Source organism: Carassius carassius, chromosome 19 (assembly GCF_963082965.1).
Source record: "Carassius carassius chromosome 19, fCarCar2.1, whole genome shotgun sequence".
Classification (NCBI taxonomy): domain Eukaryota; kingdom Metazoa; phylum Chordata; class Actinopteri; order Cypriniformes; family Cyprinidae; genus Carassius; species Carassius carassius.
Genome location: NC_081773.1, coordinates 24,528,636 through 24,556,626, shown reverse-complemented (window position 1 = coordinate 24,556,626; position 27,991 = coordinate 24,528,636). Strand labels below are relative to the sequence as shown.

The 27,991-nt window shown below is 36.1% G+C and overlaps 1 protein-coding gene across 3 annotated transcripts; it reads right to left on the bottom strand.

Annotated features, from left to right (window-relative positions):
- Positions 1–86: 86 nt before the first annotated feature.
- LOC132094787 (von Willebrand factor C domain-containing protein 2-like) lies at positions 87–27,931 on the bottom strand. Of its 3 annotated transcripts, none has more exons than XM_059499425.1 (4): positions 27,130–27,931; positions 25,181–25,638; positions 12,776–12,905; positions 87–682 (listed from the first exon to the last, which is right to left on the bottom strand). In XM_059499425.1, the coding sequence occupies exons 2-4, from the start codon at positions 25,568–25,570 to the stop codon at positions 531–533; spliced, it is 672 nt and encodes a 223-aa protein (XP_059355408.1). In that variant the 5' UTR covers positions 25,571–25,638; positions 27,130–27,931; the 3' UTR covers positions 87–530. The 3 variants fall into 3 exon arrangements, with proteins under 3 accessions (XP_059355408.1, XP_059355409.1, XP_059355410.1); XM_059499426.1 differs by lacking the exon at positions 27,130–27,931 and adding an exon at positions 26,279–26,921; XM_059499427.1 differs by lacking the exon at positions 27,130–27,931 and having other exon boundaries at positions 25,181–25,769.
- Positions 27,932–27,991: the final 60 nt, after the last annotated feature.

The following is a 27,991-nucleotide window of genomic DNA, read 5'->3' as shown; positions in this document are numbered from 1 at the left end:
CCTATATTAATTTAATGCTGCAAAAATATTGCATTTCATTAGTCTAGAATCTAATAAGATAGGAATCTAATAAGAAGCCTGTGAATAATGTGGAGTTACAAAAATAAATAAAACAATTTTCAGGCAAATTTAAAATGCTAATTTTGACTCATTTTTATTAAAAAAAAAAGTAAATGTGCTAAAGATTCTAATGAATTTATGGAAAAGTATCATTTCTAACTTAATTCTCTTGATTTTGGAGTGAAAAGTTTTCATGAGGTTCACCCTAGTATGAACTCATCACAAGAGAAAAATGTGTCCTTAGTGAAAGACACTTATGATTCTGCCAAGGACTTTTATGCATGTGTGTATGTGTATGTCTGCGTGTACAGTATGTCCCATGTATCTCAGCACGTCCAGCCATCTCAGTTTGCCAGAGGAAATTGTGCTCCGGCCAATCAGTCCCTCGTTGTCACAAGGTGGGCCGTCCGCTGCGCCGACAACCGTGCTGCACATCGCATAGTGTCCCTCCCTTCAGCTCCAGAGGGCTTCTATGATGACGGCTGACCGTTGAGACACTCCCGGCGCAAGCACTGCGCAGGCTTCCACCAGTCTCCGCTGTGGCATCGACAGATGGTGCAGTCGTCCACCTTCACTTCAATGCCAGCTGGGATGATCGTCGTGCCAGCGAAGCAATTTGGACCTGTCACATGGGGAAAAGTAGGAGATTTTAAGGAAGCAGGAATGAGCGCGAGCTCGCAGGAGCCTCTTTTGGGGGGGAATGCCGGAGTGACTCACGGGAGTTGTGAAGGCAGAACAGACGTGGATGTTTTTCACAGCCATGCACCGATAGACTTGTTTTTGTAACACTAAAGCTCTTTTGCTCCTCTCTTTTCCTTCCTCTCTAATTCTCCCCCTCACACACCCATCCTCTCACTGGGATGCTTTGCATTCTAATGCGCCACAGGCTGCAGGGGCTGCTGAACAGTCATGCTTGCTCTATGCGTGATCTGAGCACGCTCCATTCATTCTCTTCTATTGTTGCCTTCAACCATTGTAGACCATGAGCTGGGCATAAAAACAATCGATTAAAAAATACATTGAACTTATTAAATGGTATAAACCAATTAATCACTTTTATCAATCAATCAATCACTCACTCATATATATAATTAATTTAATCATGACAAACTATATATTGTTGGAAAGGCCTAAGACTTCTAAATAGATATTTTACAATGTTTTTGTTAAAAAATTATGTAGGAAAAGTAATAGATTAATTCATGACAAGAGTGCACCTAAAAAAAAATCTACATCATAACAAGAGTTCTAACCTTTTTCACAGTCTTCTTAGTTGCCTTTTTCCCTATCACGCTTTAGAAATCATAAGAAATTACATATCAGTTGAAAACTTCAAATGTCAAAATTCATCCTTTGAAACCCATTTTAAAATCAAACATTGCATTTCCAAGGAAATGGTACTTTAAATCGTTACAAAATGTGTTGGGTCATGAATTATAAAAATTGAAGTTTGGATAGTGCACTTTCACATCTTTGTTCAGAAATGAGAGTGACAGTTAAGGGTTTAAGGTCAACTCTTTCATTCAAAGCATGTTAAGGCCAAGTTGTAGTCAGAAACCATTCAGAAATGTGAGGTCTAGTAAGAATTATTATTATTTTTTTTTTAAAGAAAAGGATACATTTAGCAAGACTGCATTAAATTGATCAAAATGCTTTTTCTTTGACCTTTTGAATCATCAAAGAATCTGGAAATAAGTGTGTGTGTGTGTGTGTATATATATACATACATACATGTATGTATGTAAATATGTGTGTGTGTGTGTGTGTGTGTGTGTGTGTGTGTGTACATATGTATATATATATATATATATATATATATATATATATATATATATATACACAACCCGAATTCCGGAAAAGTTGGGACGTTTTTTAAATTTTATTAAAATGAAAACTAAAAGACTTTCAAATCACATGAGCCAATATTTTATTCACAATAGAACATAGATAACATAGCAAATGTTTAAACTGAGAAAGTTTACAATATTATGCACAAAATGAGCTCATTTCAATTTTGATTTCTGCTACAGGTCTCAAAATAGTTGGGACGGGGCATGTTTACCATGGTGTAGCATCTCCTTTTCTTTTCAAAACAGTTTGAAGACGTCTGGGCATTGAGGCTATGAGTTGCTGGAGTTTTGCTGTTGGAATTTGGTCCCATTCTTGCCTTATATAGATTTCCAGCTGCTGAAGAGTTTGTGGTCGTCTTTGACGTATTTTTCGTTTAATGATGCGCCAAATGTTCTCTATAGGTGAAAGATCTGGACTGCAGGCAGGCCAGGTTAGCACCCGGACTCTTCTACGACGAAGCCATGCTGTTGTTATAGCTGCAGTATGTGGTTTTGCATTGTCCTGCTGAAATAAACAAGGCCTTCCCTGAAATAGATGTTGTTTGGAGGGAAGCATATGTTGCTCTAAAACCTTTATATACCTTTCAGCATTCACAGAGCCTTCCAAAACATGCAAGCTGCCCATACCGTATGCACTTATGCACCCCCATACCATCAGAGATGCTGGCTTTTGAACTGAACGCTGATAACATGCTGGAAGGTCTCCCTCCTCTTTAGCCCGGAGGACACGGCGTCCGGGATTTCCAACAAGAATGTCAAATTTGGACTCGTCTGACCATAAAACACTATTCCACTTTGAAATAGTCCATTTTAAATGAGCCTTGGCCCACAGGACACGACGGCGCTTCTGGACCATGTTCACATATGGCTTCCTTTTTGCATGATAGAGCTTTAGTTGGCATCTGCTGATGGCACGGCGGATTGTGTTTACCGACAGTGGTTTCTGAAAGTATTCCTGGGCCCATTTAGTAATGTCATTGACACAATCATGCCGATGAGTGATGCATTGTCGTCTGAGAGCCCGAAGACCACGGGCATCCAATAAAGGTCTCCGGCCTTGTCCCTTACGCACAGAGATTTCTCCAGTTTCTCTGAATCTTTTGATGATGTTATGCACTGTAGATGATGAGATTTGCAAAGCCTTTGCAATTTGACGTTGAGGAACATTGTTTTTAAAGTTTTCCACAATTTTTTTACGCAGTCTTTCACAGATTGGAGAGCCTCTGCCCATCTTTACTTCTGAGAGACTCTGCTTCTCTAAGACAAAGCTTTTATAGCTAATCATGTTACAGACCTGATATCAATTAACTTAATTAATCACTAGATGTTCTCCCAGCTGAATCTTTTCAAAACTGCTTGCTTTTTTAGCCATTTGTTGCCCCCGTGCCAACTTTTTTGAGACCTGTAGCAGGCATTAAATTTTAAATGAGCTAATTAAGTGGATAAAAGTGTAAAATTTCTCAGTTTAAACATTTGCTACGTTATCTATGTTCTATTGTGAATAAAATATTGGCTCATGTGATTTGAAATTCCTTTAGTTTTCATTTTATTAAAATTTAAAAAACGTCCGGAATTCTGGTTGTATATATATATATATATATATATATATATATATTTTTTTTTTATAGACGGTGCTAACATTGTGTAAATGCAATAAAATTTTAAATATGCATCTTTATCCATTATGTTTCTGTTCCATGGACTTGATGATAACAGTAGACTCTTGGAATGTGCCCTATCAAGTGCTCTATCTAGCAAAACTGCATCTTTTGCTGATTTTGTTTGGTCTGGTTTGGTGAGATGGTCCAATATACAGTTCAGCAGTCATTAAACAATATTCGACCACATAATGCTGTCACTGACCTATAAGAATCGAATATTCCAAATTGCCTTGTAATGAGATTCTATATTACTATATGCAGATATTAATCAAGTCAACAGCACTGTTATAAAAAAAAATAAAAAATCAGTGTGACTAAACACAGTGTTGTTCAATTCCAAGGGTCAAGTATGATCATCATTTACACGAACACTTAAATTTGTATGCAATTCCTAACTTCCTTCCCCCGATGAGCAGATATTAGTGGCCTGCTGTGGATTAAACCCGAAGCGGTTGGTATAATTGCTTAGCAAATATCTGTGCGTTTATGTCCATATTTACCCATGTAGATTAGCAATGATCATTTCTTAATGATAGCAAATGAAAAGTGGAATAGGCTCACTCTATATGTAGAATTAATTCCTGTGATGAGTTTACGCAGTAATGCCTTCAGTTTTTTAACCATAAAATTAAAAGCTGAGCACAGCCACCATTTTCTGAATGTTTCTGATGATTATTTGATGTACCTTGCAAGGAATTGACATGAAGCCATCAAATTTTTATTTTATTTTACAGAATAAAATTATATATTTATAAAAGAACAGGGTTGCATTTTATTTTACATGCCCTTGTTACAGTATAAATATACATTTAATAACTGAGTAATAGCATAACATTATGTAGGGGGAATTTAGGTATGTTTTGACACCTGCCATTGAGATGACTAGGAAAAAATGTCCCAGTTAACCCTACTTACTATTGGATTAGAGTTTGGTTTTAGGTTGCATATTATATCATGTAAATTTTGTTATTACTAAAATAAGTACTGTACATGTAACGTGGACACTAAAATAAAATGTTAACAAAACTTAAGTTATTCATTAATAAAATACATCCTTGCATTTCTTAAAGGCTTGACTACTGGCTTCTACTAAATTGCACAATGCAGTTTCTAATATTTATTTTTCTGTGAATGGTGCATTTCTTTGTCTTTATAGCCTACAGTCTGTGTTATAGCACTTGACCTCTGGTGACCTCAAGGGGGACAGAAGCTGCAATCAATGATTACTCATAGCTGCAAACTAGTCGCTTTTCGGCGAAAATCGCCGTTTTGAATGGGAAAACGTCATCCACGTGAATCGTGTAGATCCGAAGAGTTTTTTTGACGGGGGAAGGGGGTCTTCTGCGGTCTTCCCTACTGCGGTCTTCTTCACAAACATCTTTGGTGATACAGCACGCGAGTCATTTGGCCAATCACAGTCAAGATGACAGCAGCGTCTTCTTTGAAAAGCCCCTGGCTGCAGCTTTTCCCGCGGATGAATTCGCGCCTATTCACGCCTACAACCTACTGCACATGAGTCATTTGGCCAATCACAGTCAAGATAGCGGCAGCTTTCCCGCGGATGAATTCACGCTTTGGAAACTGACATTAGTTTTGAGGTAAGTGCTGTTATCTGCCAACAATATAATTGTTTTCTCTAACGTTGTTGTTAGTTAACATGTTTAACATTAACGTTATAATGGAAGTGTCGCCTAGTCAGCTAGTAAGATCAGCAAATTGTGTTGTTAGCTTACAATGTTAGTTCAATGTCACTGTGAAGGATTTTGGCAAGGCTAAGTTATCTCCTCCACTGCATTACTGTTAATTTCGTTTACCAGTACTTTTCGTCATTATTTTCATCAACGACATTTTACACCTTTATAATGACAGCATTTTTATAACCGTTTTGGTCACATTTGGTCGGCGGAAAAAAATATTTTGATTAATATGCAGGAGGGAGAGTGAAGATGGGTGCGCGCGCGCGGCCGGGGCTCTCTCTTTTGTAACTGGTCTTTTGAATTTTTTCTGTATGAAAAAATAACGTCATATCATAAATGATAGGAAACCCAGCAACAACGATTATCAGTTTCTCCTTCATTTTCTCGGAACTAATGTTTTGGTAGGAACGAAAGTTTACATCTTATGTTTCTCCGAAATCAGCCAGCGAGAAGGACATCTATATTCTGATTGGTTGCTGGCGTTTTGCCACTGCTTGCCGCTGAACCACGTCATAGCTCATAGATAATCCGAAAAATGACAGTGGGTAATAAACCTAATGCGGTCTGTGTCCTTAATATTGATCAAGCAACAAAAGAAAAAGAAAAGCATTCACTAAGGATTAATTATATTTTATTCTTTTAAATATGTCTGCTTGAAAGAATAAAGAATGATGTATGCAAGTAGTTATAAAGAATGCATATTATTAATTGAAAAAAGACTGTTCTACTTTAGAAAAAGTGGTTTTATTTAATTTTAAGATAAGTTACAGTAGTTAAATCTGTATCTGTATTGCATGTTCAATCTTTAAAATCAATTATATTAACAGGTTAATAGATGTTTTATCCGGGAGTATATGGGTTTGGACATTTTAGAGACATTATAAATTAATGCATTACAATTAACTAAACCCATTATATTTTATATTTTATTTGATTAAATAAAATAAAATCTTATTGTATTTCAACGACTAAAACTAGACTAAAACTAAAACAATTCAGATGACTAAAATATGACTAAAACTAAATGGCATTTTAGTCAAAAGACTATGACTAAAACTAAATCAAAATTTGCTGTCAAAATTAACATTGTTATCTCATTTTTTTATGTATATCTTGTCATAAGAAATGAGCGAAATGAAAACGAACACGTAATGAAACAAGACCCATTGATGTCTGGTTTAACGTTAATGAGTGATCGAAACACCTGCTCTGGCGGATCATTTAACGTTGACTAATGCAGTGGGAGTTGGCTGCAGTATTGTTGTTTACAGTTTTACAGTATTACAGTTGTTTTATGTTCAGTGGTGTTAATAAATGTTTTGTTTTTTTTACCTCAAGAAAACGTCTTTTCCCTTTATTTTCTTCTTGGGGGGTGGGGGGGTGGGGGTACTGAAAAATCTGTCACCTTTTTCAGTCCTTCTGAGTTTGCAGGTATGATTACTATAAAACTAAATCTATAACAAGAGTCAAAGTATGTGTAGAGCATCATCAATCAAAATAGTTTAGTCTAGCATTGTCCAGTTTAAGTTCCATTAAATATTAATATTAACTTGTGCCTGTACGTTCAGGCTACAATGGTTGTACTTATAAGTCTCAGTTTTGGGATAAGATGTTTTCATACAGTAGATACATATCTTATGAACAAATTACATATCAGCATAAATCTTGAACCCAGAACCTTTTGGGCATACAGAGTTCTTTAGAGATAATTGTACTAGCGTGATAAATAAGATTATTGTGGATTTACTCTAATAAAAGGGGTTTAACAGAATACCTGCAGTGAAAAACGTAGGCGTATGATTATCACAGTTCAGACTTTCATTTATTTATTTATTTTTACATCAAGATTTTTTGTAGGTGGGATCAGATTGGAGATTTAGGCTAGATTTTGTTTAACAAGATACAAGGTACTGTGTTTATTCACTTGCTTTGCTGATCTCCAAGTTGCAAATTATTGTGAATTATTAATTCATAAGGGCTGACTCTGAGCAGTGTTGTGGTTCTGATGATTTGTTAAGTATTATATAATGTTTTTAATTGCCCACATCTGTAATCTCATTTGACACTTATCAAAAGTAATAAGAGCTGATTCAGATTGTACAAGATTACATATTTCATTAGCATTGCAAGTTTTTTATTAACATATACAGTGCTTTGCAGAAAGCTAGTAACCTGGCTAACAGGGAACATTCCCAAAATGCTCTAGCAAGGTTTTCCAAAGTTATGAACAAATGTTCTTTCAGTAATGAAGTGACGTGACATTCAGCCAAGTATGGTGACCCATACTCAGAATTCGTGCTCTGCATTTAACCCATCCGAAGTGCACACACACAGAGCAGTGAACACACAGACTGTGAACACAATTTGTCTACATATATACGTTTACACATACATTTTCTTTTTCTTTTTGCAAATGTATTTGCACTATGATTATTTGATAGTGAGATCTGAATAAATTAACCATCAGCTCTGAAGAAGTGTATCCACCATACCTGGCCCATTAAAAATCAACATTTAAAAGAGGTAACATTTCAACATATGTGTAAGGCCATTCTTGAGGACAAGCAAGTCCTTGAAAAGTACTCTTTGTTTGATGTGGCAGTATTTCCTGAAATATAGTCCTCACTCTATGTCAGTAAAAGTCAGTGGTGCTGCACATTTCAAAAAGAGTTCAAGCTTCATGACCTCCCTTTTACTGTGGGGGAAAACAACTAGATTGCCTTTTAACCACATCACAGACATGTTAATAGACTTGCAATAGGGCGGCAGGGTTAGCGGTGCACAAATTGCTTTACTGCCTACAATATTCTGCATGCTCCTAAGAGACCTGACAGAGTCTTACATGCACTCAAATATTTGATTTCCATCAGTAAAAATTATGAGCTGTTGGCAAAAGTGCAAAAGCAACTGTTTCTTACTAGCCTAGCCGAGAGCAGTTATTCATCATCCTATAGAAAAGAGCATCACAAGTGCAAGGACACCTTGGCCAGGTGGACAGGTACCAAACAGATAATGGATAAGATCGTGCTCGATGCCATTCCTTAATGACCCAGACATCTGTTTCAAAACTACTGGTTTATTAAGAAGATCAGGTTCTTGATTACAACATAAATGCACATTGTAAGTGATAAGGTTGTAAGATGTGTTTTTAAATAATTAAAAAAGTTAAAATTTTTTAAAGTTAAATAATTAGAATGAGAAAGCAATATTATGGAAAGAGGACTAGATTTTTTAGCCAGAAGCAACGGTTTGAAGTTTAACATTTCTGTTCTCATTAAGAAAAAAACTCATCTATATCTTAAATGGCCTGTAGGTAAAGCAAATTTTGATTTGTGGGTGAACTATTCATCATACATTCTGTTTGGACTCTCATTCTGACGGCACCCATTCACTGCAGAGTACCCATTGGTGAGCAAGTAATGTATTACTTTATTACTTACATAGTAGTAAAATTGCAAAAGTACTATTATATAAATATATATAATTATCTATATTTTTTGTTCTTTTGTCATTATTTAAAAAAAATCTTTGTTTTTATATCAGTTTTAGATTTAGTACATTTACTTTGAATTACTTCTATTTTTCTTTACTAGTTTAATTTGAACAATAACAAGACTGGTCCTATAACATTACTGAGTGTGGAAACCAGGAAGTGCTTATCTTCAATAATATACTGTAAGATCTGGATCACTTTACATTCTTTCTGTTGAAGTCTAGGTAAAAATAAAATCATATTGTATTATTTTCACACATTGTGATTTAGTGATTTAATACATTATGTGATTTGAATAATATGATAAACATTTGAAATCTTGTGTTTCTTTGATCTCAGATATCAAGGCTAAAAGAACAGAAGGCATAAAATCACATTGAATCTGCAGCTCTAATGTTGAATGGCAAAAACCACAAAAGTGATTACTTCTGTCTTTAAACAAAATTTCTTAAGGGTCTTCACAGAAGGTCCCAAAAGTGAACTGAGTGAAAAAGACCATCTAGATCTATTTGCAGTCGGCCTTGGTTGTTCCTGTCTTTGGTTCACTTAAGCTGCAATTGTCAAATATTTTCTCTTTTACATAGCAATGCAGTCCGGTTGAACCCTTGAGTCTTTTTATAGTAACTCATGGTGGCAAAGGTGTGAACACAAAGTGAATCTGGAGCACTTTTGCTTTTATAATGGAAGTAAGAAGAGAACCAAACAATGAGCTTAAAGTGAACAAATCTCAGAGCACTTCCTGAGATGGATTCCATATGGAGATTTATTCATTGCAAACAGGGCGTGGAAAAATATGTGACTACAGCCAAAACATTGAACTGTAGCTCCTTCACATTAAAGCATCTATATATATTTACAACATGTTTCAGATCATAGCCATCACCATAGGTGAAGTTACTCTGTTGCAGTGGAGGCCCACGTCATTGCCCTCAGATTAGCCTGCAACCTACAAGCAAGCAATTACTATGGTAACCACTGAAGCCACTGAGAGATGATTGCCCACGATTGGCTCACCCACATAGAAACGTGCCCAGTTGTCTTTCCAGCAGTGCACAAACTGAGCTTGGTCAAAGTTCTTGTTAACATGGGTTTTAAAAGGCTGCATCATGTGCCAATGTTTAGAGGCATAATTTTGTAATTAGCATCAGTAGGACAGCCAGCACATCACTTTTTCTTGAGGCTAATTTTGAGTTATTGAGGTTCAAATACACTTCAGCAAAAAAAGTACTCCATTCCTGCCAGGTTCATTAAGAGAGGCTTCTTTTATTTTGACATGCGAGAGTCAGATGTGAGCTATACGTTTATGGAAGTCGAGAATTGTGCTATAAAAAAACATTGCAGTCATGTCTGACTTTTGATTGACTAAGGCTTGGCATTCCCAGTGTCATTGTTGATCCTCTGCCAGCTCCGTCAATGCTGGGATAAATGTCTCTTGACATTTACCGTCTCAGTTTGTCCATGTGAAACAATCTGAGAGAGGTTACATGACAGACTGTTCAGAACAGCTCTTGACCAACGCTATTAGAATTGATTGAACTGCGATAAAGTCTCTCAAACTAATTATTTTGCCTTTCTTCCTCCTACAGTTGCAACTGAATAAAGCCAAGCAAGTTCCTAGATAATATAATCTGTTTATGATGTCATTTCAAACCAAAGCCATGATTAAAATGAACAGCAATAGAAAATTCTAATTTTTATTTATTTCACTTATTTTTTTTCTTCCTGAGGCCCACTCATAACAATTAGTAAAGTACCAAAAACTGACAAAGAACATTTTTGTAACCCATAAATTCAAAAAGGCTGTTATGTCATCCAGAACTGAATTGAAAATGCTTTTTTATTGTATTATAGTGAGATAGCAATAAAAAAAATAAAAGTAATTTATTCATGTGATAAGCTGAGTTTTTCAAGCAGAAAAAAATTATTTTGTAAATCATTGCTGATTTGATGCTCATTATTGGCCAGTTTAATGTGTTGCTACTGAATAATAATATTATAATAATATAATAATATAATTACCGAAATGTTTAACTTTTAATACATTCTCTTGGACCAGAGTGCAAAAATGCTTCTTTTCCAGAATGCATTACGTTTATATTTCTTTGATTTATAAGTTGCTGAATTCCTTTTCCTGTTATTCCATCTATACTTCCTTTAGGATTAAACCAATTCAATTTAAGTACCAGTTCGTGAGTTGAAAAAGAGCCGAATCTTAATTTCTAAACGTTGACTGATGTAAAAGGCATCTTTGCTTGAGAAACACGTTCCGTAAATGCAGTACTGGAAGAGAAGGTTTAAGGTCTGAAAGGATATTTTCCGATATATGTAATCCATTGAACACTTATATCTCAAAGTATCAAGTAAAATGTGATTCTTCCTGAAATGATCCCTTTAAAGATCTTGGAAACAGACTTGGTTATTTCCTCCAGGGGATGGGCTCCACCGCAGCTTCCCTAAAATGCCAGCACCACAAGCTCGTCACCGTGCCCTGTCTGCCTGGATTAGTTCTCTTCCAGGCTGTAGGCGAGGTTTGTGTATCTGTGCGTGCATATCTCTGGGTGTCTTTCTGCGCTAGTAAAGCAGAAAGTCACATTCGGTCTCTATTTAGCAACTATACCTTACACCACACTTCTGATTGTAACGTGGAACCTGGAGAATGTAGGTCAATGTGTGCCAGGAGGGATAAAGGAGGGAATTTCATAGATTTTAAAGTTGCACTTTAAGGTGCTCCGAAGAGCGGCAAGATTTCTTTAAAACTGAAGACAGAAACTCGGCTGCAATTTGTGAACTTGAATCAGTTTTATCTTGTTAAAATCTATTATGTCATAAAAGGGTTAGCTGAAACTGTCATATATTTTTATACCTTTAAAGCCTTCTTATGTAGAAGTGGCTGTTCTTTCAAAACCAACACTTGATTAAATCTATTTTTATCTATTACAGAGTTGCAGCATAGAAAAATAATGTTAACATTTTCATGTTCACAAGCTCACAAATTTTGGTATTATTATTATTATTATAGTTTGTTGATTTAGCCATCATGTAATGGATTTTTCTTTTCCAATAATTGCTAGTTAATATTATTGCATTGAACTTTTTTGGTATTTGGCACCCTATTACATTTGTAGCATCAGCCTATAATGGTCAGATATTGAATAAATACTGCAGAAAATTATTGACAAATAATGTTTTTATTTTTTTTTTACTTGAAAACTGAGGTGCATAAGCTCAGAACAATGAGGCCTACAGTCGGTTCCCAAAAGTAATACAAAACCTGTTCTTACTGAAAGAAAAGTTGACAAAAAAAATTTAATCCATGATTGGTGATAAAATAGCATAATAAGAGATTTAGAAGCAATTTTTAAAAGGCTGGTCATTTTTGACTGGGTACACCCAAGTAAGTACAGGGTTTTCAGCACAACACAAGGGTTAAATTTATGCCAGGTTGTTTGGCCTATAAGCATTGTGCCGATCAACATTTTATTTATCCCACTGATTCACTGAGCTTACACTTTGTGTTTGTGCCTCTGTATTGGACTGACTCAGGGATATCTCATGCCCTTGGCCATCCAGTGAGCCATTGGAATCCAATAATTGTAATTTTGGTATCGGGCCTTGCTGACTAGTGCATCAAGACACAGGAGATAGAGGAGTCCCCTTTAGACAATTAATCCTTCTTAGCATGGTCTTAATCAATGGGACACTGTTTATCTGAACCAAATTTCCCCTGTAATTGAGCAGGGGATTGGTAATCAGAGCTATCTAGCTGGTGACACTGAAATCTAATAGAAAGTTTGAGTGGGTTTTAAACAACCTGTGCATGGAGCTGTCTGTTTATACCACACTATCACATCCACCTCACTGCTATTTCTTGAACACTGATACATGACAGTCAGCGTAACAATTCACTTTCCTTTGGGATTGTATAGAGAGTCCTCTAAGGAATTCTCTGAAGTACACCTTGCAGGTATTTTCGTCTTCTCCATAAACCTATAATAGGAAATAGGCAGTTCTTACCGTTTTTACAGATGGGGCAGCACTGTTCTGGCTCATACACTGGGTTGACGCACTCTGGTACTGCACAGTCAGCGACCACACAATGCACCTCGTTATTTGGCTCGCAGCGACACCATTCACAGGGTGAAGGCTGGGGAGACAGAGAAATACGATACGTTGAGAGAATGTTACAGGTAAGACATCACAGTTGACACAGTCAACATGAAATCAAACTGACGCGATTTTTATATATAAATGCATTCTATTCCAAATTAAAGTAGTATATGAAAGTGCTAATCTTTCTCCCTTTTTAATCCACCTCTCTAACCTACTGGCTTCTTTGTAGACTACAGTTCAAAAATTTGGGATTGGTAAGAATTTTTAATGCTTTTGAAAGATGTCTCTTATGCTCAATGAAGACACTTATTCCAAATTTACACTGCAAAGGTGGCACAGACGTGCTTGGGAAGTGGCTTTAGGTGCTTTTCAAAGACTATTTAATGCTGCACCTTTGTATGTTAATATTAGGAACTGATGTGGGTCAGAGCAGGCATAATTTAGTCTGGCTTATGTTCATTATGTTTTAACACAATATTTTGAGCAGGCAAAGGGTAGCTTTAACTTGGCATTGTAAAGACACCTCAATTACCCTCTTAAGGTTATTTATTTGATCAAAATACTGTAAAACTAATATTGTGAAATATTATTGCAATTTAATATTTTAAAATATTACTTATGCCTGCAAAGCTGATTTTTTTTAAGCAACCACTAGTCCAGTCTTCAGTGTTTAATAATTCTTTAGATTCAGCGATCAAAAGATCTCTCAGAGTTGAAAACAGCCGTTTGTATTTCTTTACTGTCACTCTTGATCAATTTAATGCATGCTTGCTGAATAAAAGTATTTCTTTTTAAAAGTCCTTCCCCATTTTTCTATTATTCGAAATTCATTCGTTCATCCAGATTAAAAAATGGTTGCAAAATATTTCATATTGAATTAAATGGCCCCTTCTTTCTTATTAGAAATAATTTATGTTAGCAATACTTAGTTTGATCTTAGAATGCATAACAATATCTTTGGTATTGCGTGAAATCAGCTTATAATTACTAATCATAAATAACTAAATCAGACAGTTTCTAACCAGTGAACAACAGCAGATGTAAGTTGAGACCATTCAGTGCATACTTGTCAGTGGAGATGGCCCAGATTAATATGTGATTAGTCCTACATTAGATGTCTGTAATAAAAGAAACTATTCTACCTGCTGAATATTACATGGACCCCAAAAGGCCATAAAATATTAAGTTTTAATTCCATATAGCCTACTGTGCCTTGTAAAAATATTTAGACCCTTAACCAGTTCTCTCTTGCAGAATTGCAAATCCCACACTGAAATTTGGTTTTCTGTGATCATTTCTAAAACTCTATATGTATTACTTTATTATTCCACAGATTTTAATATTCTGCAGAAGCATCTTTTGCAGCAGTGCCAGCTTTAAGTCTATTGGAGTAAGTATGTACCAGCTTCCCACACAGTTCAGGTATGTTTTTAGTCTATTCTTTTTGGTTGTTGAGGCGAGTCAAACGATGCTATACTTCACAGTTGGTATGATAATGTTTGCTGGTGGGCAGTGTTAGATTTGCATTTCCCAAATAGGTTTGAATTTTGGCTGAAGTCTTACCACAAAATCATGTGTGATAGCATTTATATTTGTTAAAGGAATAGTTAACATATTTGTTTCTTACAAACATGCATCTCTTCATAAGACATTAACATTTTTATCACCTTTTTGGCCTTTCATTCTGATGGCACCAATTCACTGCAGATGATCCATTGGTGAGCAAGTGTTTAGTGCTAAATTTCTGTTCTAATGAAGAAACAAAGTCTAAGTAGATTCTGATTCGTGGGTCTTTTTTATACATCCATAAACTCCTCTTTTTTTTAATGGGCATTCCCTTTGTTGTTCCCTATTTGTGCCACAATGTCCATCAGTGCACTTTTTCTCTGTCCTCAGCTCCTGAACCCTGCAGCCTCTTCAAAGTGATTGATGTCCTCTTTTTGGCTTCTCTTACTCGTCTCCTTAATGTTCGCACAGAGAGTTTTAAGGTACAACCTTTTCAAGGAAGTGTCTGGGTGGTTTGATGTATCTTCCATATCCTGATAATTGAACCAGCAATGTCCACTGGGACATTCAAACTCTCGGATATTATATTGCACACTTTTATTCTAATTTATGCACTTATTTCAACTTCCACAGTAGTATTTTTGAAATATTCTCTAGTCTTTATTTTCACAGCAGTCCTTTAGAATAATGGTTCCTTAACTGTAGGGTTCCTCTCCAGAGAGTGTGGAAGTTATTTTAATGATTCACAGGTAGAGGCCAATTGTGAGGCAGCTTTGTCATCATTATGAAAATAGTTTCCTATCTATGTAAATTTAGAAATTATGCGGCATGGGGGTTGAAAATGTATGCAAAGAGCATATATATGTTTTTGCATGACATAAAACATAATAACAAATTTTACATTTCTGTAGTTAATGATAAACATTTTCTGATATATACAGTAGGACTCTATGTATGTATGCCTAGGCCACAGTCCGATTATCTGATACATATTCCACACAGAACTGAAAAGCACTTTTTTAATCTGACTTTAAGCTCTTATATGATTGGTTGACTTTACACAACCTCTGGGAGTTGGGAGGAACATGTTTATTTCATCAGACTGCCTGGAAACCAAGTCGTGTTTACAGAGTACCGGGATGATTCATCAAGCACTTGTGAGCATGATTCAGCAAGCACTTGTGAGCAGGATCTAATCACTGGATTTGCAAGTGGGTTAGTGCCATAGTAACAATTTTTTTTTTTCAAAATTGTTTTATTTGTGGCAACAATCAAACTAGTATCTTAACTAAATGTGAACAGACCTGTATGTTTTGCTTTGTATATTTGTATGTATGTGAAATAATTAGCATTTATTTATTCCAGATTCCAGATCCAAATTCTAATTACAAATGTTATACACATCTTCTGCTTTTTATGTTTTTTTTAATTTTTATTTTTATCACTCATCAAATAATAAATAAAAACACTGTTCCTGCAAAAATATTAAGCAGCACAATGGTTTTCAAAAAATTAAGAAATGTTTTTTGAGCACCAAATCAACTCAGTATGATTTCTGAAATATTATGTGACTCTGAAGACTGGCGTAATGGCTGTATAATTAAATATCAGCTTTGTCATCACAGAAATATATACATTAATACATTTTACAATATATTACTGTAGAAAAGTGTCATTTAATAATTCGCAATATCACTGTTTTTAGTGTATTTTTTATTGAATCAATTCGGCATTGGTGGGCATAAGAGACTTATTTCAAGAACATGTTATTATATATATTATATTTATAATATAATTACTTATTTAATAATTAAAAACTTAAAATCTAGAACCTTGTATTTGAATAAACTGTGATACATTATGGTAGCACTCTAATGTTTTATTCATGAATTTCATGTATTCACAGAGGGGACACTGACTCTATGCCAGCGTGGATCACAGCTGAAGGTCTGGAGGACAGACAGAGATCAGGACCTCTGTCCTGGCAGCGGTCATGCCCTTTAGTCTCTGCACACTGTGTAAGTGGCACAGACACTAATAATCCTCTGCTCTCCATTGATAACAGCATTCAGTCCAGTGGGACAGGAGCTTGTGAACTTGCCCATACACATCATTTGTTATTATGCCAGACTCTTCGCAGAGCCAACACAAGGCGAAAAAAAAGATACAATGGGGCAGCAGTGGGTACGAGCGTCTGGTTTTCATAGTGTATACTGTAGAGAATGTTGGGATTAACATTCTCTCTAAAAAACGAACTATGAACTTGAACCTTTTATTTTGTTAAGGGCACTTGAGTAATGTCTTAAATGGGTATTATGATCGAATACATTCATTCAGTACAGGACAAGAGGGTCAGAAAATTTTCTGCTGAAGAGACTCTTTTTGTAGCTAGGCCTGGATCACTCTTATTGTAGAAGCTTTACTCTTCCCAGAATTATCTACTTACAGTATTATATATAATTCAGCAGCATGGCTCCAACAAAATGTAAGCAAATCAACTGAAAGGAAAAGCCAGAGTCATTTCATGAAAGGAGTACAATTTCCCTGCTTAAAAATACAGCTTAACCAGAATAAGGATGCTTGCTGGTCTTAGCTGTTTTGGCTGGGCTAGCAGGTCTCAAAACTAGGCCAAGCTGGCCTTCGGTTGGTTTACCTGCAATAGATGTAGGTTTTTTTAAATGATAAGCTGACATATGCCTAAAATCTCTCAAAAAGCTGTTTTTTCTAGAAGTATTTCAAATGCACTGAACAAAAAAAGTCAAGCTTAAATATAGACATTTTAAATGAATAATTCTGTATATGCATACAAATCTTACTGATTTGTTTAACACAAAGTACACTGTATAACTACGTCTCAAAAATGTTCTGATAATATTTGGGAATTTTTTTTCACACTTTGATATACTTGTGGTATTCCCAGTCAATTCCCAGTATTCTACAAAAATAGCATATACATTTTTCCTTTGCTCTATTACTACAAAATATCTTTTTTATCAACTGTTTGGTATTTATTTTTGTAAATGATTAATCATAAGCCTTATTGACTTGAGGTTATGCACCCTAGTTTCTAAAATCACTATTGACAAAATTATCCACAATTAATGCTTTTTCACTCAAAAACTTTTTTATTATATTGTTATTATTATTATTTTCTGTTCATAGAATGGCTCCATTTATTCTCAAGTAAATTACTGACTCATAGTTCTTAGCACTAAATTATTCAAAATGTTTCAGTTCAGTTCACTTCAGAGAGCATGTTTGTACTGCTTCCAAGGCAACTGGCGATTCGTTTTGATGTGTGACCAATAGTGGTTTCATTTACTTTGTCTCTTGGCTCTTATTAACATGCAAACCAAAGTAAGCATATCCTGCGCATGGTGATAACAGTGACAACAGTGCTACATGCATCTATCTAATATAAACTCTCTCTCTCTTTCTGTGTGTGTGTGTGTGTGTCTGTGTGTGCATGCATGTGTGTGTGTATACTCTGTTCTAGAGACAGTATAAGCAGTAGGAGAAAGTTAACTTATATGAAAAAGATATACGAGAAGTCGTACTTCCCATGTAATCTTAAAGCAGTCGCTGCTGGTGTAGAGAGAGTGTTGAATAATGTATTTGGCATTCTGCAGGTAGTGATCTCAGTCTGAACATTTATTGAAAGGCAGATGACTGTATGAGCACAATAATCTGTAACTGCACAGGGTTACACGTGTAAAAGGTCGTCTGTGACATTTTCGGTCTGTTGTCCGATTACATTGATTACTTCATGGCTCATGTGATTAAAATGATTTCATTTCTGAGGAAATGCCTCTAGTATTAGGATGAGTTAGCTAATTTTACACCTGACCAGTTACATTTGGATTCGTCTACGCTGTAAGAGTCAGTTTAACACTGATGGTTTTATCTCATCACGCTGCACAGAATGAGGAAGCATACTCTTTTCTACTCCAGTGGACAATGACTTCTTTAGCCTGGGCCTGCATTGTTTCAAAATCAACCAAGATTCAAGAGCTTTTCAGCAACTATTAGCATCACATGATCCTTCAGAAATCATTCTAAAATGCTGATTTGTTCCTCAAGAAACAGTTGGAAACATTATGCTGCTTAATATTTCTGTAGATGCGTATTCCACAGGATTCTCTGATTAATAGAATGTTCAAAAGAACAGGATTCATTTGAAAATGAATATTTTGTATTATTATAAATGTTTTTACTGTAACTTTTGATCAGTTTATATCATCCTTGTTAATTAAAATATAATAATAATAATTAAAAAAAAAAAACTTAACGGCCCCAAACTTTTGAATGGTAGTGTACGTGACTTTTACACAAATGGTTACAAAGTTGAGAAGAATGCTATGCATTGTTAGTATGAGTGACATGATCTGTAGAAATGAAAAGATTAGTTCACCCCAAATTAAGAAAGCATCATTAGTATCTCACCTTTGTTTTTTACTGTACCTATGCTTATATGCAGTATATTTCATGATCCAAAATATGAGAAGTTGTAATATTTATGCAGCTTGTTTCCGCATAACTTTTACAGTGACCATAAGTCATGTTTAAAAATGAACAAAACAATTGTCGATAAAGTCTTCATATGACTTATGCCCAATAAAGTAGAAGTAGTTATTAATTGATAACAAAAATCTAATTATATTCTATAGTCACTTTGATCATTTTGTTATGGTATTTTGAGTCAACCACTATTTGGTTAAACGGAACTTCCAGAAGACAAAATAACATCTGGGAAGCATTCCAAACTGTGGGTTTGGAACGCCATGAGGGTGAGTAAATAATGACAGAATTTCCTCCATGGGGCCTCACCACAGAATTGTGTGGGCATGCTGGTTCCAAAGTGGTAAAAAGATGTTAAAACTGGTTATATTCACTAATGGTGCCACTGATGGCTCATGTTCACTGAGCTTGAGTCATCAGATCCTCATGAGTTTAAGCACAGATGCTGAGCTGCATCGTTCTGACAGCATTCTGGGACTAAAAGGTTCATGCGAAATGCCTTCAGAAAATGTTAAAGATCACGGTGAGTTGCAAAGGTTGAATTCTTATGTGACTATGTTAAAACAACACCAGGATCGAGGAATACAAGACAGAGCGGATGGAGGGAAAATGAAGATACTGAAGTGACCACTGATTTCAGCTTGAAGCAATTGGAATATGAGATTAAACTTTTCTGAAACCATTTCAAGCAGGCCGGCCTACTTGTTAGCTTTTAATCAGTGTTTTAAATTAAAACCATGCTGTTCCTCAGGCAGTTGGATCAGAAAATCAATTTAAGCAATTAATTTCAGGTGCTTTTTATAGCTATTTCCTCTCACAGGTGTCAGAGTTTGCAAGCAAAGTCACTAATTACTGCTCAATGTAGCATATTCAGATGAGACGGCAACTTATTTGTGTGTACAGTATGTGAATGTTAGAGATAAAAAGAGAGATATATGTTATAGTTGAAACGTTTCTAAGCAATAAACTATAGAAGCCTGTTTTAAATAAAAAGGGTCATTAAGACTTTTTATCTCACAATTCCGAACTCATATCTAAATTTGTACTTTGTTTCCTGAAAATCTGAGAAAGTGTTTTTTTTTTTTTTTTTAAAAATAAAAATGTATATGTGACATTTTATGTCACACTTCTGACCTTTTTTTTTACTTTTCTGTTTATATCTCACCGATCAGACTTCTCTTCTCAGAATTGCGAAAAAAAAAGAAGAAAATCTAAATTGTGAGATGAAAGTCACAATTACCTTTTTCATTTGTCCTTTGGTGGAAATAAGCTTCCATACTAAACCAATTACGCTACATATATGTTTTAATAAAGTTGCAGTCTCTAGACAGTGGTAGACAGCCTTGTTTTTGATTGAATTTAAATTGGCATTTCATCGTTGAATATTCAGCATGAAAAAAAGCACTGCTGCCTGTTCTGAGATGCCAGCGCACTGTTCTATTGTAAACACTGAGCGATATTTGTGACAAGACAATTCAAAACCTTGAAGTAGCGAGAGAGTTATTTGATTCATTTACAAAACAATGTTTTCTCTGAATGCTTGAGGATTCAGCAAGAAAAATCCAATGAAGGTGCCCAGATACGAGACCTTATAAAATGATATGTCTAATTTTATTTTGCATATTTTATTATGTATGAGCCATTCCCTCACATCTTCATTTTCTCACCCTGTCCCATAGGTATTCCTCTCTCTGGTAATCCCAGGCGCACAGACGGGATCGTTCAGAGCTCACATCCCAGCCCTAGACTTTCTGCCTGGGATCTGAACTCCCCCTATAGCTCCGGCCTCTTGCTTGCAGCTGAGCAGTGGCTGGGGGTGGGGGTGCGGCGGTGGAGTGGCTCCCTTCCACAGCTGCTGGGGAACCCTGTAGGTGAAACACCTACTGAGGGTAAGTTTCAGAGCTCTTAGGGAATATAACACAACAGCAGAAAAGGAACCACTACCCCCCAGAACCCCAATCCCACTGCCCCCTAATATCACTAGAATTTACCACTTAATCATGTGATGTATGTTGTTACACTCCTAGTGTTTTATATGTTGTTCTTGGGTAAGGTGGCAGCAAAATGTATTTGGACACTTTCTTAACATTAGTTACAAACTATCAAACCAAGTAGTATTTGTAAAAAAATCAACAGATTATGTGATTAGTTTTAACAAATAAAATGGTCCCAGTCCTCTTTGGGGTCAGTAAGATTTTTTGTTGTTATTGTTTTGATCTTGTAAGATTCTCTTATGTTCACAAGACTGCATTCATTTGATCAAAAATACAGCAAAGATATTAATATTATTTTAAAATGAAATATTATTACAATTCAAAGTACCTGTTTTAATTTTTGATATTTATTAAAAGTTCATTTATTCCTGTGATGGTAAAGCTGAATACTCAGCAGCAATTACACCAGTCTTAATGATCATTCAGAAATCATTCTAATATGATAATTTGAAGCTCAAGAAACTATTATTATCATCAATGTTGAAAACAGGTGTGCTACATTATATTTTTTGTGTAAACCATGATTTTAATGATTATTTGATGAATAGAAAGTTCTAAAGAACATGTATTGTCACATTAAATGTCTTTACAGGTCACTTTTGATTAATACAATGAATCCATGCTCAATAAGAGCAATCCTCAATATAATGCATCCTTGGTCTATTCTATTCCATTCTATTCTATTCTATTAATTTTGGTCTAACTTATTAAAAACACACCTTGCTATGTGCACTGTGCTAGACAAACTGAGACTTGTCACAGCACTTGTATATTGTTGCTTTCTTGATAATATCTTACTGACCCCACATGTTTTTGCATTTTAGTTTTTTCAATGATCTAATACATTATTACACTTTTAATTGATGCATAAATGTCCAAATAAATTTTTGCAACTGCTGTACCTGTATTTTTATATAACCTCAAATATTACATTTATTAAAATATTTCACAAATTCCTTTTATTATGACCTAAAAGAGCTGGTTTGGCATCCTAATACACAAAGTACAGAGAGAAAAGGTGCAGGTTCGGAGCAGTGAAGTAATGGTCTTTTATAGTTTATTAACTGAAAGTTTTGATTGACAGGATGATAAGAACATGCTCTTCCTGAACTTTCACTGGAACATTGCAAAAATCAAGACAGGTATCGGAAGAGCTATTGCCATGCTTTAGAAGTGATGTGATTAACACTGTTGTGTTGGTATAAATCCTACAGCTCCTTCAATCTCCCTCAGCCTGGAAATCGTGACATTTAAAAAGCCACATAACTGTCCGGGTCAAGCTGGGTTGAACATGGGTCAGCGTTCATCACTTTGATAATGCACTTCAGGTCTTTCGTTTGGAAATCCGTCACTCAGCTGTCCTCTACAGCGATTAGTAACAACAAAAAGCTCCACTGACTGATTGGTCTGCCTCATTCTACAGTGAAAAGCCTTCTCCACGTGTAAGATTCATATCTCAGTGGGGCTCCTCCCACTCCTGCAGAGCCAAGTAAATACAGTCCTAGCCAAAGAACGGCTGAGGAAATGCCAATGTAGCCCACACCAAAGGTTACCCTGTCGGCTTCTCTTAATTGGATCAGCTATCAAGCGCCGTGATGCCCTTTGATTCCCATTCGCAGCTGGACCTCAGTAGTTGCTTTTTAATTCAAAGAGATCTCACTGGACACTATTGAGCGATGGTGCCTCGTTTGGTTAATGTGCACGTCAAATTCAGAGTGGAAAACTGATCAAAAAGGGATTTCTGCTAGTTATGAATTGCTTGGCTTTGTTTATGGTTTTTCAATCAGGGTCTCTTATGAGAGGAGGTAATCAATAGAGCCAGATAAACCGTTTAAGGTAATAAAAGATCGTAAGTTATCCTTCCACTCAAGGTTGGAGAGAACATGCGGTATTGATGGAGCTGATCATTTTATCAACAGACTTACATGGGCAAATATGTCTAGCTGAAACATGCACTTGCATCAAAACAGAGCTAATTGGGCGGCTAACAAAGATGGATTCAATTTAAAAGTCTATGAGACCCTAATTAAAAAGAAACTGTTTGACTTTGGCACTCTTTCCCTATGCCAATTATGTAATTTAACCTTCTTGCTAGCCACAAAAAGTTTCCTTAGATGTTGGTCCCTAAATGAAGTGTGCTCTAACCTTGACAGCTTTTGTAGATTCTAATTTGATTGGCACTTGTTGGACTTTTAACAAATGAAATACACAGGCTTTGTTTATTTAGAAATGTGGCTAACGTATGTGAAACTGAATACAGCTTGACACCTCAAGGAAAACACTGTGTATTGCAATAAAATGCTGATTTTGTCAAAAAGCAGCTCTGTAGCTGGCCAGCCCCATGTTGATACAACAGAGCTGGTGAGTGATAATATATCAGATGTTGCTGGATGGGAAATTCATCACCCAGTGTGAGACTGAATTGCATAGACCTTCCTCCCCACTGTAAACCTGATATTAAACTGGTACTGGTAATGTAGTCTAAGATAATAATCTTTGCAATACATTTAATGTCAGGTGTCAAGTTGCCTAAAAAGGCCTGAATTTACATTATCTCAAGATTACAATCAATGAATCAGATGTAAGCATGAGATGAATGTTAACAAAATCTTGTTCTGTAGAGAGAGAAGATTCAAGATACATGCAGTTCAAAGCCATGAAAAAACCAAAACATCATTGCCAAGATTAAATACATAATTACCAATGTGGCAAGTGAAGTATAAAATATCAGAAACATCAAAGAACATATTTTATGGTCTTTTCTTTCTACATAATATACTATGTTTACACTAAAATATCTTTTTAAAAATAGAATTTTGCACGGTATCATCAATCTCTAAATCTAAATATTACATTTTTAAATTTTAATTGCAAATTTATTCATCTAATAAATAAATAAATGTAATGTATATGTAATAATATGTAATAATATGACTTTAAACATGATTTTTTTATATTAATATTAAAATTACTGTGACAAATTCAGAAAACCCCAAAGGGTACAGAATTCAAGTTCTCAAGAGAGATGTAATCCATTAATGGTGCTAACAAGTGCAGGAAACAATCTAAAAGTGCACTTGCGAGGTGGAGTCCAAAGACTACATTTGTGTGTGATGGTTTAATGCTATGCTCTTTGTTGATACGTAAAACTTATATTAGAGTTTGCACTTGCTCAAACAGCCCAAGTTAACCCTGGAAATGAGCTTTGTTGGTAATTTTTTGTTTGTTTTTGTTTTACTGTTTTATCTCATCAGTTGCTTTCCTGGTGCTCCAGCTTTCAATTCTCCTCACATCAATACTTTTGAGATTCTTTCTGTTATGTGAGAATTAAATGTGTACAACCTGCTATTTTCAACTCTGCTAGTGGAAATGGACCAAAGTAAACGAGGGTTGATGTTAGTTATGTTTTATATACACTACATATTATTAGATAAAAATCTAGTACTTGCAATTGCTTGTTAGACTACTTCTGTTAAATATGTGCTCTGCTGATATGACGCATAACACCAAAGAACCTATAACATGTTAGGCCTGATAAAGCGGTCATGAAAAACCGAATGCATTATTTATTTATTAATTCTAAGTCTTAAGAATCTTAAATTGGCTGAATGGTTCATCTTGCAGCACAACATTCATGTATCTATGTATGGCTGATGGGTCTTTTTAAGAATGCTTCAGTGCTTTGTTGTATGATTGATGGGTTTGCTTTCATCTTCCGATCAATATAAATAACTTGAATCTAAAATCAAGAGAAGATGCACACTAGTTTTAAATGGATTACTTTGTCAAGTGGATTGTTTCTGTGGCACAGCTCTAATCAAATTACAGTTGATAGTGATGGATAGGGCTTATCATGACGAGCCTCTAAGAGTAAAATAAACATAAAACTATCCCACAATATCCCGTACTGCACTCATACAAGGACACACCCACGCAAATGCATATATTAAAGGACACAGTGGTGCAATAGTGTATATGTGGTATTGAATGTCTGATTTTAACATATGATGCCAGAATTTGAAATATATTGCCATTACTGCTGTTTTGAAACATTTGTGAAATTTGTGAATCTTGCAGGCTTGATTATTACATTCAAATTAGGGCTTACTCCCTTTAGACATTGTCTATCCATGTGATCCTCCACTGCAGCCTATATGGTTGACTGAACTCACTTATTAATTAATTCAAAGATGTGTAGGATACACAATGTAATGCTAAATTCATAAAATAGCCCCATATTCGTGCATAGAATATATTTTTTTCTGGTAATTGGGAGGCAGCGTGATCCTACCTTGAACTCCTCCAGGATTTTATACGTCTTCCCTCTATATTCACAGAAGTTTTTGACCTCCTTGCATTCGGGGCAACATCCGTTGTGTTCCACCTTGGTGCACTTGGGGTGTATTTTAGGACACTCGGGTTGGTCACAAACAGGACCGTCCTCCGTGCACACGCACGGGCAGTTCGAGTGGCCCGGGAAGAAGCGTTCCCCGAGCTTGTACACGAAGCCACTGTCATCCACGCAGCCTTTCCCTCGGTAGTCATCGAAAATGATGTCATTGTTGGCAGTTCTCTCAGCCTCGTCCACGGCGGGGTAGTCCTCAGGGCCGACAGAGGCCGGCGAGACAGCGGCGTTCAGGGCGAGCAGCACGACGCAAATCGCCGGGAGAAAAGGGCCCATCCTTCGCCGCGGCAGTCTGACGCATTCAAGGAGAGTGTCCCAGGTCCCTTAAGTTGCAAGTCTCCATGCTGCAAAAAATGACACTGAAAGAAATGTAAACAACCCGTAGATTGATGACTTGCGTTTGCTTTATGTTAACTGATAAAAAGATCGTAACACTATAAGTTAATAATGATCTAAGTACAGTTTGCTGAGAATGTAACCATGAACAGGGATGAAAGGGGAGTGTTGTAAAAATGTGTGTTTTTCCTTTAGCAGTTTAGAAATATATGACAAACCTACAGTAAACTGTATAAGTGTCAAGTACACAAGGTGCCATTACCTACCTTTCTACTGGTGTCAGTTGTTGTGTATGAATTTGTTGTGTTAGTCAAATTGACTTTAATTCAATAATCATTTAATTTTATGTCGCAAATGTTAAATATGGGGATTATTTTTGATTAAATATTATAATTTTTAATCCCTCCCCGTCTGGTCAGTCGCGATGTAAACATGTAGTAGATAGCTGGTCAGATCCAATCTGAATGAGCTGGTTCAGGGGATCACCAATTTGCAAATCAATTTGTTAACCTGACATTTTGCTTTCTTTCTTTTTCCCCCTTGTATAAAACGACTACAGCCTTTTCGTGAGATGGTTATAATATATGTTAGTGATTATATTCGTGTAGCTCATTTCTAATTGGTTAAACTGATGGTGTTACAACTCACCCAATGTTACAGCACTCCCCGGTCTCCCATACTGGTTAATCTCTGGTAAAGATCTGCCATTTGTTCCCATTCAGAATGCACCGACGATACCCATGGACTGATGAAGAGTCAGCTCATATGAACGAGGTGTGTTTCCTCCTACATTATGTGTTGGCTCTGGTACTAGTAAGCTCTGTATCAGGAGGGGGTGAAGATATTACTTCAAAAGAAAAGCGTTTGTATTGAGAAAACAATCCCCGAAGAACAAAGGCAAATCCATAAAAACAAAAACCCAGATGATCACAGCCATCATAGACAGTGCTCAGCAAAGTTAGCCAGGATATCTATTTCCCAGGGACAACAGGTAGCTCTCCAGCTTCTAATCCCTCATAGCACTGCAAATAGGTGTGCATTCACCATGTCCGTACATTTCTACGCTCTGAATTACATTTACTCCAAGAGCCCTGAAGAAACGACACGGTTTCTGTGTCATTAACGAGTGCGTAATGGGCTTCGGTCCAAATGCCTCTTCACTCGTGAAAGCTCGAGAAATTAACCATAAAACAGCACGGTAGTGTGAGATTCTGCACTTAGAAAATCAGAGGAGCTGCCAGAGGAAAGCACTTCAAAGATTTTTTTTTTTTTTTACATTGAAAGATAGTCTAGTATTGACAATACGTCTAGTCTATAATAAAATGACTACCTCTGGCATGCTGAATGTATATGTGCAGACAGTGCCTGCCTTGAATGTAGAGAAAAATTTATTTTAGTAATTCATATTAATTCATATTTTCGTGAACATAATTATTATTGCATTGAAGTATTGCAATGAGCACGAATACATTTTAACCAAGTGGCTGGACTCGACTTACCGCGTTGAAATGTCTGGTTCCACTTTGTTGGAATCGTAATCAAGCGAGCAAGTGCACCTTCGTGATGATAAGACCACAAAAAATCATTCCAATTCGAGTTGGTGCAAAAAAATGCCTACTCCAACAGAACAGATAATCCGAATGTCTATAATATTTACAAATGTAAACTGATCATGCCCACTTCAGAGATGACATATCCAGAAACGCAATTATCCTTCCCCGATCATTAAGTGACTTCTCAGAAAATGAAAAAAGAAGAAAAAAAAAAGATCCAAAACATCTGTACAAAATGCACTTCCTTCTCGTGATCACCTAGTCATCCGCGGCATTTAAATCATCTCCCAAATACTGCAGGTGGAACAGTATAACGCCATTTGTTCTTCTGCACCTCCGCCGAGAAAACATTTTGATGTCAAGTTAATAAACGAGAATTGATTTGATATCATAACGTTTCCCCAGTGCGAAAGTAAGTTTATCTACATTGGAGATGCTCGTGCTGCCAGAGCAGACAGAAAAGCATCGTCTGAGACAGCGCTACTAAGTTGAGTGCGGAGAGGAATGAGAACAGAGGAGCGTTTCATCTTCAATAGGTCGCCTCACTGAGTTCAGCGCCGCGGACAGCGCCGGATCCGGAGTTCAGCACCACGGAGAGCGCTTGATTCTTCGCTGAATCGAGCTCAAGTCGTCTCGTTGCTTCTCTAATCAAGAACGATTTTATGAAACGTGCAACAGGACAGTCCCTCTGGACCTTAGGAAATTGTTTGCTACTCTTCATAGTGTTTTCGTTCGTAAATATAAAGAAGTTATTTAATCGAGACCAGTGCTGATTTGAGCAACATTTTAATGGTAATTATAAACTGAC

Bases quoted from the DNA above. Each gene is read 5' to 3' on its own strand.
- LOC132094787 (XM_059499425.1), bottom strand. From the start codon at position 25,570: ATGGGCCCTTTTCTCCCGGCGATTTGCGTCGTGCTGCTCGCCCTGAAC. The intron at 12,906-25,180 runs GTAGGATCACGC...CTGTCTCCCCAG, and splicing joins AAATCCTGGAGGAGTTCAAG to CCTTCACCCTGTGAATGGTG. The intron at 683-12,775 runs GTAAGAACTGCC...CCCATGTGACAG, and splicing joins CTGCCCCATCTGTAAAAACG to GTCCAAATTGCTTCGCTGGC.